Source organism: Stenella coeruleoalba, assembly GCF_951394435.1.
Source record: "Stenella coeruleoalba genome assembly, chromosome: 12".
Classification (NCBI taxonomy): Eukaryota; Metazoa; Chordata; class Mammalia; order Artiodactyla; family Delphinidae; genus Stenella; species Stenella coeruleoalba.
The window spans coordinates 51,778,640-51,792,541 of NC_137158.1; the positions used below are offsets into that span (position 1 = coordinate 51,778,640).

Consider the following 13,902-nt stretch of genomic DNA (forward strand, 5'->3'; position numbering starts at 1 on the left):
ATTGCTTTCCTCTGTTGTGCGGTCGGCTCCTGGGATTGGTCGGGAACGGGACCGGCGCGAGACCAGTGAGCACAGGCCGAGCGGGGAGACTGGTCAGTCACGTGCGGCCGCCCGGTTACCCCGCCTCACTGCGCGCCTGGCGGGGCGGGGCGGGGCGAGGTGGGCGGGGCCCGGGAGCTGCTGCGCCTGCGTTGTGGGCGTTTTCGGGGAGCAGCTGCCGCCGCCGCCGCCGCCGCCGCCGCCGCCGCCGCCGCCCCCGCCTCCGCTGCCGACGCCTCCGCCTCCGCCGCTACCGCCGCGTTTGGGTGTAGAATTAGGAATTCCTGCGCCTCGTTAACAATGAAGCAGAGTTCGAACGTGCCGGCTTTCCTCAGCAAGCTGTGGACGCTTGTGGAGGAAACCCACACGAACGAGTTCATCACCTGGAGTCAGGTAAGGGTGAGGGCACGGCGGCCTCCGAACCCCCTAACTAACGTCCTTCTCTCTCGCTCTCTCCCGCGGGGTTGTCTCTCGCGGCCTGCGGCTCAACGCCCTCTGTGAGGCCCGCGGCGCGGGGGTGGCGGGGTGGCATGGGGCTCGGCGTGCAGCCTCGCGGGGGACCCCGGTATTGTTCGCGCGGGGAGCCGCGGGGGTCCCGGCCGGTGCTGCTGGCTCAGGCCGCGGTGGGGGAGGGGCGGCCCGCGCGGGGCGCCGCGGCCCAGGAGACCCCGTAACGGTCCGATCCGGGCGGCGTTCGGAACCAGCCCGGCGGAACGAGGGCGGCCGACGAGCCGAGGGAGCGGGAGCCACGTTACTGCACACTCATCCTCCGTCCTCCCGCCGGGCTCGCGGGCTGCGGCTCGCTGGGGGCACGGGCAGCTCTGGCCGGGATCTTCAACGCGGGGTTTATGTGAGGCAGTCTTTACCTTCACGACCTGATTCTCGCCCCTAAAACAGACACACAGTTCGCCTCGCATCTGAGATCTTTATGACGGCAGTCAGGGAAGGAGGCACATGTTCAAACGCAGGTTACTGCTTATCAGGAGGCTTGAAAATATTATATAGAAAATGGTACGTTATTCTTTCGCGATTCTGAGCCATTTTTATAAACGGATTTTTATTATTTTAATAAAAGTGCCAATAGACAGGTGTTCAGTAACATAATGGAGAGCAAAAACGAATCACTGAATTTCACTAAACAGTTGCCGGCAGTGTGGTGTATAGATGTCTTGATTATTGGTTTGATCCCAATTCTGCCACTAAACAGGCTCCTTATCTCGTCTGACCCAAGTGTCGTCGTCCATAAGATGAATGGGTTACTTAGGTGATCCAAGACCCCCCTCTAGTTCCAAATACTGATTCTAATTAGAATGATTATTACATAAACAGAGCATTTGCGTTACAATACACTTAGGCTATTGGAATCGTTTTGTGAAGGGGAGTGGAGTTCTCTTATTGTAGATGGTCATCTGTTTTGGATATTATCTTGTTTAGAGGCCTGGAAAAGAGTAAGTGAAAACTACCTGCACAGTGCCTGGCACCTGTTAAGTGCTGAGTAAATGTTATCTCCCCTCTTTCTCACTTTCTTTTCTGTTCTGTTTCCTATGCTAGGAACCCTCAGTTTTACTATTTTATCTTAACAGGGAGCACTATATTGAGTACGTGAAGTTTTGACTACTGTAACACCACAGTCTGCCTTATATTGCTGTCATTTGTTTATTTTCTTTATCTCCCTCTAGGACTTAATTTTCTTGAAGGTCAGTAGCATCGAGTGGATATTGTGCATTAGGCATTTGATGAATTCTGTACAGTTGTACAAAGAAGGGGTGGGGTGAAAATAAGGAAGCCAGCCACCAGTATACACTTAAAAATAAACAGATGTCTCATGCTTTTCATCAGTCATAAGGATTAAAAGTTGACAAGGATGGATCAGCACAGACTGCAGTTACTCAGCCTTGTGCATGTGTAAGAGATTGGACTGAGAGTCTCCCCACTCCCAAGCTGACTTTATCACACCTATTTGTCTTGGGTGGGCCTTCTTGTTTTTATTGCCTAGAAATGGTACCTAAATATATTGGAAATTGGTTTTAGTTAAGGGGTATTCTGTCAGCAGGTCTAATAAATTCTCATTAGCCAACATATTTTAATACTACTTTAATTTTATGGGCAGTATCAAATGTGTAGAGTTTCATACTAATCCATAAATGCATCATTTTATGAATTTTAAGCTAAATAAACCACTTAAAAATCATTCTTATTTTTTTTCATTATTAAGTCTAAGCTTATGTTTTGGCTTCTCATTTTTTAATACATAGTGGGAGAATTAAAATATAAATTCAGGGCTTCCCTGGTGGTGCAGTGGTTGAGAGTCCGCCTGCTGATGTAGGGCACACGGGTTCGTGCCCTGGTCTGGGAAGATCCCACATGCCACGGAGCAGCTGGGCCCGTGAGCCATGGCCCTGAGCCTGCGCGTCCGGACCCTGTGCTCCGCAACGGGAGAGGCCACAACAGTGAGAGGCCCGCGTACTGAAGGAAAAAAAAAAAAAAATATATATATATATATATATATATATATATATAAATTCAGTGAGGACGGGGACAGTATCTGTGCCAAGGGATACAGTAGGTTCTTAATAAATGTTTGATTAAGCAGTGAAATCCTTGGACTATGTAATGGAAATGGTAGGAATGATAAAAGTAGAATGATGCCTGAAAACAATCTCAAAGATCATCTGGTTTAGTCTCATTATGTAGATTTGAAGCTTAGGTTAGATTATTTGTCTATAATTACAAAGCTAGCATTATCGGAGGTGGGGCTCTAGCGTAGATTTCTGAGCTCCCAGATCATTCTTCCATCAACGGCCCTACACTTAATACAGGTCGTCACAATATTTAGTTTTTATACCAAAATGTTACTCCTCCACAAGTCAGTGGACAATTCTGGATTAATGTCTTAGGCTATGCTTAGTTGCCTAAGGAAGTTGTCTTACATTCCCACAGATTTTTCCGAAAGCAGTGTTAACAATGAAAGGTAAAACTTTAATTGAACAATGATGTTAGATGGAAAAACCAAAATAATTTACTCTCTTCTTTTAGAAGTTGCTATTTATGGTTGTTTCTGGTTTCCTTCAAATTTGTTTTGCCGGACTTCTGTTGAGGTAATTTAGCATTTATACTCTCTGAGTGAAAATCATATTAAGACCTTTTAGAAGCAGAAGATGTTTTGGAAAGGAGGCAATCTTTTATGCAATTGTTTTCACTTGTGGAAAATAATTTACTCTAGCTAGAGTGTAAGGCAAGGGGAGAAAACTTACCAACTGCAGTTTGAAAAGCTTGGCTTAATATTCCTGAAGACTTATATAACTTTAGTTTTCCTTGAAATTTGTAGTATGACAGAAATGAACTAATACCCCCATTGATGTCATTAATTGTAGAAATATAATATTCTGAACAATCAAAATAATACTGTTATAAACTCAAGTAATAGAAATGTCTTTAGATTCTGAGTGTCTTTAAAACATACAGTACATCCCCCAAATTCCCCACTGATATTTCTTTTTCCTTTCTTTTTTGTCTGTTTTTACATTTCCTATAGCTATTTTGGCTCTGGTAGGCAGTCTGTTACCAGAATCGAGGACAGGGATAGTACTGTTGAACAACCTAAAGCTGTTTTAAATGTAACAGAGTCCTCAACAGAGGGCACAGGTTTAGCTTGGTAGCAACTGGGGAAACTTGATCTTCAGGGACAAGAAGTTGTGGAAGTTGAATGGAAGTTCTTGCCATTGATCGTAAGGAACAGCCTTTACTGTTACTGATATATGATACTCAGTGTATGTTGAAGTGAAGCAATATTAAAAAAAGAAAGAACTGGAAAGTCACTGTTTTACCAGTGTTACTTCCTTTGTCTCAGTTCTTCAGGTTGCTTGAGAATACCAAGAAGTGATTTCCACCAAAGACTTCATACCCATCTGTTCTACCTTTTTGTGCCCTATGGCAGTCTGTACTTCCCTATCCATCTCAAGTCAGCAGAGACAGATCAGGAAATAGGAGGGAAAGGGAGCAAAACCAGAATTTGTCCAGTGTTTTCTAGCTGTTTTGGATGAATTTGAACAGTAGATCTTTAGACTTCCCAGTGTTATGGTATTGTTTTGAATTTCCCAGCAGTACTCTCAAGTGAAAACAAGAAAGGCCAAAAATGTGGCAGAATAGGGGTTAAATCCACTTTAGATGGACCTACAGAAAAGTTAACTGATTCACAGACTAGTATTTTTTATTTGTATACATAAGAGAAAGAGCTAGAGACTCACAAGGAATGGTTGGTAAACATTAAGAAATTATAGACCGGTTGTTTAAAAAAGAGACTTCTATTTTGGAAACTTTTAAAGTAATGGGGCTGAAGTATTAGATTATTATTAAGAGTATTTTGGACGTTTATAACCAAGAGTACCAGTTTGAGCAGAAACAATTACTATTTGGAAGCTTGCTAACATTTATGGGTTAGGCCTAAAGAGAAGCTACCATCCTTCTCACCCTACTGAGTAATAGTGGCTTTTTGTCCCTTATAAAATGCATAGGGAGAGTTCTGTGTTGCAGTGCTTAAGCTTCACAGGTTTAAACAGCAGTAAGGTAGAAATATTGCACTCAAAGAAGTTACTTATTAATTTTGAAGTAGCGAGTGAAGGAATACCATAAGCAGAGACGCAGAACAATATTAGTGAGTTAGGGTTGTGTGTGTTTGAGAGAGAGAGCAATATAAACAAGATGCATTCATCTCCTCATTTGATATATATAATCCAAGAGTTGAAATTCTAAAAATATAATTTGGTCCACTGTGATCAAAGACTCATTTATTGTCACTCACAATAGTTGTGACTCTGTTACAACCAGACAGTGTGCTAGGTAGTAGGAATTCATTCAGTAGTTAACAAAATAGCTGCCTTCATAGATCTTACATTTTAGTGAAGGATACTGATAATTAAAAAGTAAGCAAACACAAATAATATAATTTTAGTTAGTGATAACAAAATAAAGCAGGGTAAAGAGAGAGTGCAATTAGGAGACAGAAATCACACAGTATTTTGAACAGAGAAAGTTTAATAGGATAACTATATTAGGAGAATTGGGGTAAAGAAAACTCTAAAGAAGGTAGGAATAGCAGTTATAAGAAGCAGCCATCACTGGTAGGCCTAAGAGCAAGTGCCCAAATAAGAGCCCTTCCCCGAAGTCTAAGATCTTGTTGGAGAGAGAATGACTATATTTCACTGAATGGCAAAGACTTCGGTGATGCCACACTAGTGGGACTTACTAGAAATCCATCCTTCAGAACTTGCCGGGAAATATGCTTTCTAGGGCAGGGGTTGGCAGATAATGGCCTGTGGGCCAACCATGTGTTTTAAAAGTAAAGTTTATTTGGAATATAGCCATGCTCAGTCTACTTACGTATTGTCTGTAGTTGCTTTCTTGCTACAGGGGCAGAGTTATGACCTGCAAGCCTAAAATATTTATTATCTAGCCCTTTAAGAACATGTTTATTAGCCTATGCTTTAGGGTACCCTAGAAAGCTATTCATGGAGAGATGTCTGGCCAGAGATACTCTGATTTGAAGCCTCCCAAGGGAGAGGGGAGTGTTGGGGGAAGCTGCTGGCCTTAGGGTGCTGCTGCCTTCTGTGCACTGCAAGAGCTAGGTGCTGGAGAACCTGCCTGCACAGCAGGAACCTGCCAAGGACACACTGGAACCAGGAAGGGTAATCCCTTCCTCTTGTAATATCTCTCTAGTATCTTCTATGACAAAGCTTAACACCATGCTCGAAAAGAAAGATATTTAAGACTCAGCTCCATGTTTGCAGAGCAGACATTGAAGAATGAATTTGGCGCAGTAAATTCATAACTAGCATGTAAAATGAGTGGAATCTGTTGTATTTTAGGTAGAGTGACGATGAAGCCTCTTTGGGGAGGTGATATGTGAGCAGAGATCTGAATGATTAGAAAAGATGGATCTGGCAAAGAGGAATGGAAAATGTAAAGACCTTGAGCATAGCATGTTCATATGATTGCAGAAGGCCCATGTAGTTGGATTATCTTTAGATAACATGAGAGTGAGGTCAGAGAGGTAGGCAGAAGCAAATGGTGTAGGGCCTTAGGGCATGGTAAGGAGATTGGAAATGAGGGAAGTAGTTAGAAGACTATCACAGTTTTCCACTATGGTATTGAAAATAGCGTGGTTAAGACTAGGGTAATAACAGTGGAGGTGGTGAGCAGCAGATGTAATATCTACTTTGAAGGCAAGGTCACGGATCTTAATGATAAATTTTCTGGAGTTGGAGGAGAGATAGAAACGAATTAGAATGACTCATGTATTTGGCCTGAGCAACGGATGGATGATGGTACCATTTGCTGAGATGCGGGAAGATTCGGAGAAGTGCAGGTGGGGATTCTGTTTGGCCATGTTAACTTTGAGATTACAAATGGATCGCTAGTATTACTTCAGACGTGTTTTGTTTTGCTTGCATTTCACTGACCACACTTGGTCATATGACGACACCTTATTTCAAAGGAGCTGGGGAAGTGCAGTGCTGGAAAGGAGAACAGCATGAATGACTTCTGTACTCCAAGACCTTCAAGTGGCAATGTTGAATAGGTTATTTAGATAACGTAAGACTGGCATACAAGGTGGAGTTTGGAGCTTGTGAGTGGTAAAGCCATGGGACTGGATGAGATCATCCAGGGAGACAGATGAAGATAGAAGGACCTGCAAGATAGGGTATTCTAATATTTAGAGAGTATGAAGACAAGAAAAAGCCAGCAAGAGAGATTGAGAAGGAACAGTGAGAAAGGAGAAAACACAAGGGAGTGAGGTCATATAAGTTAATGGAAGAAAATGGTTCAAGAAAGAGATGATCAACCATGTCAAATGCTGTTATACTTTTCTTATACACCTCTTCTGGTGTATATAAGCAAAAATTTCTGTAAGGTAGTTACACCTATATTGAGGAGTAGAATTTCTGGAAAATAAGGTATGGCACGCTCAACCTCAAGATCAAATTATTTTCCGGAAAAAATCAGCTTGTACTCCTTTTAGCCATGCATGAGATTTCCCATTAATTTGTCTCTTCAAAACTTGATATTCTCATTCTTCTGAGTTTTTACCAATCTAGTGGATATAAAATATTATATCAATGAGGTCTTAATTTATATTTCCCTGATAATTAATGTGTTCAAACACCTTTTCATATTTATTGGCCATTTGTGTTTCGTATTTTATGAAATGTTTGACCATTTTTCTGTTGGGTGGTTTATCTTTTATTATTTGTAGGAATTCCTTGTAATTCTGCATCTTTTTGGATGTACGTGTTGCCTCTGTCTTCTCCTAGTTGTGGCTTATCTTTTTTACTTTCTTTTGATGAGTATAAGTTCTTAATTTTAGTATAATTTAATATATCAGCCTTTTTTGTGGTTCATGTTCTTTGTTTCTTCAGGATGTTTTTGCTTTCCTACCCCAAGGAGAGAGAAATACTTTTCCATCTCTTTTTTTTTTTTTCTGAAAATTTTAAAGGTTTGAATTTTATATCTAAATCTTTAATTCACTGGAATTGATTTTTGTGTGTGGTATAAGGGATTCTGTTTCATTGTTTTCCATATTTAGTTGTTTTAGCCCCTTTATTGAACATTTTCTTCTTCCTCTAGTGATTTGTGTTGCTACCTCTGTCTTATAAGCAAAATTATATGTAGATTGTGTTTTTGTGTCTAGGTTCTCTATTTTGTTCCACTGGATAATTTATCCTTTTTCTTGTATCACATGTCTTAATTACTGTAGCTCTGTAAAGCTTTTGGGAGGGCAACCTAGTCTTCAGGAGTGCCTTGACTACTATTGGTCTTTGCTCTTCCATATATGTTTTAAAATCAAGTTCCATTAAAGAAAAAAACAAAGCAAACCTATTAGGATTTTTTTTTTATTGGAATTGTACTGAAACTGTAAATCAGATTAGGGAAAATAGGTATCTTTATGATATGATATATTCATGGGAACAAATCATTTTTCTAAATTCATTTTGTTATTTAATAAAATTTTATATTTTTTGCAATTAGATCTTGTACAGCTTTGTTAGATTTTATAGATATTTTAAGTGGTATCCTTTAATGAAAAATAATTGCTGTTGCTGGTAATTAGAAACACAAGTAACGTTTGTATATTGATAATAAACCAGTGAGCTAATCATTTTACTGATTTGGATTCTCAAAGTGTACATCCATAGGTGTCTGGATATGACAGTTTTGTTCTTATTTTGAGAACCTTATACCTTCAGTTTCATTTTTTGCAGTGGCTAAGATACCTCAGGGTGTCAGATAGAAGCAGCAATCATGGGATCCCTTTCTCTTATTTTTAAAGGAAATGTTTTAAATATTTCCCCTTTAAGTTACTAGCTGTTAAAATTGAGAATTTTTAATTTGCCTTTTTGTTATTGATGACAGAATTAATTGGGTAGCTTAGAGGGGACAGGGCATGCCGGGATGGAGAATACAGGAAAAAGTTGACTTTGGAGGAGTAGGATGATGGGTTTGAAATAGACAAGTGAGTGAGTCAAAGAACATTGTGTAAAAATGTTAATGATTGAAAAATTCAAGTGGGAAATTTGAGATGGTCAGGGGCAGAGGCATAGTTGTGATAATCATTATAGATAATAAAGTCAGTAATTAGAGAAATTGGTGTGGATGAGACTGCCTAAGGAAAGAGTATAAAAGGTATCATAATCAAGGATAGAAACTTAAAAAACCCACTACCTCTTGACAGCTGGAAAACAATTGAAAAGAAACATGAGAGATAGGAGACCCATTGTATAGTTTCGAAGCCATAAGAGCAGAGCATTTAAGAAGGGGAGTGTCAGTAGTGCCAAATGAAATGCCACAGAGAGGTGTAGGAAGATGAGGACTGAAAAGAGAGCATTGAATTTGGCATTTGACATTTTAGAAAAAACAGTTTCAGTAGAGGCACAAAAACTGAAACCAAATTTTAGTGAGAGTAAGTAGATGGCCCTGAATTGGAGAAGAGGGCTTTAAAATATTTGTCAAATTTTGCAGTGAATGAAAAGACAGATGGGGTGGATAGATTGAGAGGAAGTAAGGTAGAGGGAAAGTCCTTTTAAGATAGAAAAAGATGTATGCATTTTTAAATTTTAATAGCTACTACCTAATAACCAACAGTGGTTATTTTTAAACTTTAAAAAATTTGCCAATCTAATAAGTGAAATTCATTATTTTACTGTACATTTTATTATGAATGAGATCTGATCTTCTAAATTTCACATTGAGTGTTTCATCTTACTGATAGAAAATTTTTAATTAATGCAGTTAATCATTTGTCATAAATGTTGGATATATTTTTATGTTAGTAAGCTTTCAACTTTATTGAATTTTTTAAATGTCTGTTGTCAGTTAAGTTTAAGTTCAGACACAAGTAATAGAAATCCAGACAACAATGGCTTAAACAAAATAGAGATGTACTGTATAGAGATGTACTCTTACATCTGAAGATGTACTCTTATATCTGAAGATACTGAGTCACCTTCTCAACCTTTCAGCCATACTTAGTTCCTTCTACTTCAGTCATTACTGGAGCTCTAGCCGTTGGCTCCAGGTTCTGAGCAGGAATATGAGATGTAGGAGTTTGACACTTTGAGTCTTTTCCCTTTTAGAAGCTTTTGTGGAAGCTCCGCTCAATCCATTTTGCTTATATCTTGTTTGCCAGATGTGTTATTTGGCCACCTCTGTTTCTAAGAGGGACTGAGAAATGTATTTGTAGCATCAGACAAAATTGTGTTGTTAGTAAGAAATTAGAGGATCATCCATGTTGTTGCAAGTGGCAGAATCTCTTTCTTTTTTAAGGCTGAATAATGTTTCATTGTGTATGTATGTATAAAATATATCAATATATGTATAAAGTATGTATATATCTCACAATTTCTTCTTTCTTTGTTGGACATTTAGGTTGTTTCTGTGTCTTGGTTATTGTGAATAATGCTGCAGTGAACATGGGAGCCCAGATATCTCTTAGAGATACTGATTTCATTTCCTTTGGGTATATACCCAAAAGAGGGCTGCTGGATCATATGGTAGTTCTATTTTTAACTTTTTGAGGAACCTTCATACCATTTTCCATAATGACATTACCAATTTACATTCCCACTGACAGTATACAAAGGTTCCCTTTTCTCTACATCCCTCACCAACACTTGTTGGTTTGTTTTTTTGTTTTTTTAGGAATAGCCATCCTAAAAAGTATGAGGTGATGTCTCATTGTGGTTTTGATTTGCATTTCCCTGATGATCAGTGATGTTGAGCACCTTTTCACATACTTGTTGCCCATTTGTATGTATTCTTTGGGAAAATGTCTAATCGAATCCTTTGCCCTTTTTTTTTTTTTTGTGGTACGCGGGCCTGTCACTGTTGTGGCCTCTCCTATTGCAGAGCACAGGCTCCGGACGCGCAGGCTCAGTGGCCATGGCTCACGGGCCTAGCCGCTCCGCAGCATGCGGGATCTTCCCAGACCGGGGCACGAACCCGTGTCCCCTGCATCGGCAGGCGGACTCTCAACCACTGCGCCACCAGGGAACCCCTCCTTTGCCCATTTTTTAATTGGGTTGCGTCTTTTTGCTGTTGAGTTGTGAGAGTTCCTTATATATTTTAGATATTAATCCTTTATTAGATATGTATTTGCAAATATTTTTATTCCATTAAGTTGTCTTTTCATTCTGTTGATTATTCTTGGCTGTGCAGAAGCTTTTTAGTTTGGTGAATTAGCTTGTAGTAGTCATTTCACTGTGCATGTGTGAATATATGTTAAATCATCATGTACATCTTAAATATATACAGTTTTAGTTGTTTTTTTTGTTTTTTGTTTTTTTTTGCGGTACGCGGGCCTCTCACTGTTGTGGCCTCTCCCGTTGTGGAGCACAGGCTCTGGACACGCAGGCTCAGCGGCCATGGCTCACGGGCCCAGCTGCTCTGCGGCATGTGGGATCTTCCCGGATCGGGGCACAAACCCGTGTCCCCTGCATCGGCAGGCAGACTCTCAACCACTGCGCAACCAGGGAAGCCCCCAATTTTAGTTTTAAAAAATAAAAAAGAAAGTAGAGAAATCAAGATAGAGTAGGCAGCTAGTAGTCTCCGTGAATACATTTATTAATTTTTACCTGTATGACTTCTGGGGTTTTTTATGTGATGCTTTCAAAAGCTTGGTTATAAAGAGTGAGGTAACATTGAGTTAGCATTGAGCTTTTGTTTTTTCCTTCCAAATGGAAAGTTTATTAACTAATCCTTTTCCCTCCTGATTTTTCCTCCTGATTTGAATGCTGCCCTTACTTATTACCTATTAAATTCTCAAATAGATTTGCTTCTGCTTCTGTTCTCTCTAGTCTGTCCATTCGGCTATTTGAGTATCCCTTCTTTAGTACCAAATTCTGTTGTCTGTGTAAGGTATGGTTAACACCTCTCTCTCCATTGTTTTCAGTATTTTCTTACCTATTTGTTACATAATTTTTATGAAATGAACTTTAGTACCTAATATTTGGTTGTGTTAGCATCTATTCACCTTGTCTCCAAAACCTTTTTTTTAATTGAGAGAGAAGTCAACGTACTGGTTAACTTAATTAGACTTGACATCTTTACAACACTGTCTCTCTGTAGTTTAATATTTTCTTAAAGGTCTTGTGTATTCTTAAAATTTATTTTTAGATACTTGATATTTTTCTATTGTTGGAGTTTTTTATTCCATTTTAGTTTTAGGTTTTTGTTGTAAAATACATATATCTTAAGATTAACCATTTTAACCATTTTTACGTGTACAGTTCAGTGACCTTAAGTACATTCACTTGTCATGCAACTGTCACTACCATCCGTCTCCAGAATGTTTTTCATATTCCCAAACTGAAACTTCATACTCATTAGACAGTAATTTCCAGTCCCCTCCTCCTTAGCCCCTGGTAACCATTCTGCTTTCTGTCTTTATGAAGTTGAGTATTCTAGATACCTCATATAAGTGGAATCATACAGTATTTGTCCTCTTGTGACTAGTCTAACTTAGCATAATGTCTTTAAGTTTCATCCACATTGTAGCATGTATTCTTCCTTTTTAAGGGTGAATAATAGTCCATTGTATGTATGTACCACATTTTGTTAATCCATTCATCTGTCAGTGGACGTTTGGGTTGCTTCCATCTTCTGGCTATTGTGAATAATGCTACTATGAACATCGGTGTACAAATATCTTTTTGAGCCCCTGCTTTTAATTCTTTTGGATATATATGTAGAATTTTAGGATCATATAGTCATTATATGTTTAATTTTTTGAGGAACCACTGTACTGTTTTCCATAGCAGCTGCACTGTTTTATATTCCCACCGGCAGTGCAAAAGGGTTCCAGTTTCTCCACATCCTGACCAATACTTATTTTTTGGGTTTTTGTATTTTTGTTTTTTAATAGCCATCTTAATGATTGAAGTGATATCTCATTGTGGTTTTGCTTTTTATTTCCCTAATGATTAGTGATGCTAGGCGTCTTATGTGTTTATTGGCCATTTGTGTATCTTTTTTGGGAAGAAGTATCTATTCAAGTCCTTTACCCTTTGCTGATCAGGTGGCTTGTTTTTCATTGTTGTTGAGTTGAAGTTTTTTTAATGTATGTTATGGGTATTAACCCCTTATCAGATGTATGATTTGCAAATATTTTCTCCGATTTTGTGGGTTACCCTTTCACTCTCTTGATAGTGTTCTTTACGCAAAAGTTTTAAAGTTTGAGGTAGCCTCATTTGTCTGTTTTTGCTTTTGTTGCCTGTGCTTTTGGTTATCCAAGAAATTTTTGCCAAATCCATTGTCATGAAGCTTCTCCCCCTTGTGTTTTCTTCTAAGATTTTTATAGTTTTAGCTGTCCTGTTTAAGCTTTTGATCTGTTTTGAGTTGATTTTTGTATATGGTATAAGGTAAGGAGTCAACTTCATTCTTTTGCATGTGAGTATCCAGTTTTACCAGCATGGTTTGTTGAAAAGGCTGTTCTTTTTCCGTTGAATTGTCTTTTTTTTGGCTGAGTTGGGTCTTCGTTGCTGCGCGTGGACTTTCTCTAGTTGCGGCGAGCAGGGGCTACTCTTTGTTGCAGTGCGCAGGTTTCTCGTTGCAGAGCACGGGCTCTAGGCGTGCAGGCTTCAGTAGTTGTGGTACGCGGGCTCAGTAGTTGTGGCTCGTGGGCTCTAGAGTGCAGGCTCAGTAGTTGTGGCACGTGGGCTTAGTTGCTCCACGGCATGTGAGATCTTCTGGACCAGGGCTCGAACCCATGTCCCCTGCATTGGCAGGTGGATTCTTAACCACTGCACCACCAGGGAAGTCCCTCCATTGAATTGTCTTGGCATCCTTGTCAAAAATTCTTGGACTGTATGTATGAGGGTTCATTCCTGGATTTTCTATTCTGTTCCATTGATTGGTCTGTCTTTATGTCACTACCATATTATTTTGATTATTTTAGAAGGAAATTTCAAATTGTTTATTTTTTATATGGAAATACACTAGTGACTTTATTTTTTTTTAATTTTTTTTCATATTGGAGCATAGTTGATTAACCATGGGTTAGTTTCAGGTGTACAGCAAAGTGATTCAGTTATATGTGTGTCTATTCTTCTTCAATTTCTTTTCCCATTTAGGTTGTTACATAATATTGAGTATAGTTCTCTGTGCTATACAGTAGGTCCTTGTTGGTTATCTATTTTAAATATAGTAGTCTGTACATGTCAATCCCCAAATCCCAGTCTATCCCTTGCCTCCCACCCTTCCCCGTGGTAACCATAAATTTGTTCCCTGAGTCTGTGAGTTTGTTTCTGTTTTGAAAATAAGTTCATTTGTATATTTTTTTGGATTTTGCATATAAGCAATATTGTATGATAT

At 39.3% G+C, this 13,902-nt stretch overlaps 1 protein-coding gene across 3 annotated transcripts in view; it reads left to right on the plus strand.

The window, feature by feature from the left end:
- The first annotated feature begins 159 nt into the window (after positions 1-159).
- The window catches only part of HSF2 (heat shock transcription factor 2), a 38,219-nt gene continuing 24,476 nt past the window's right edge, over positions 160-13,902 (plus strand). The window contains exon 1 of one of the 3 annotated variants that reach the window (XM_079939232.1): positions 160-432. In XM_079939232.1, coding sequence (XP_079795358.1) covers positions 340-432 — 93 coding nt within the window. In that variant the 5' untranslated portion in view covers positions 160-339. Of the gene's footprint in view, positions 433-948; positions 1,051-13,902 lie in introns of those variants that run through there. The other 2 variants (XM_079939230.1, XM_079939231.1) reach the window with 2 other exon arrangements.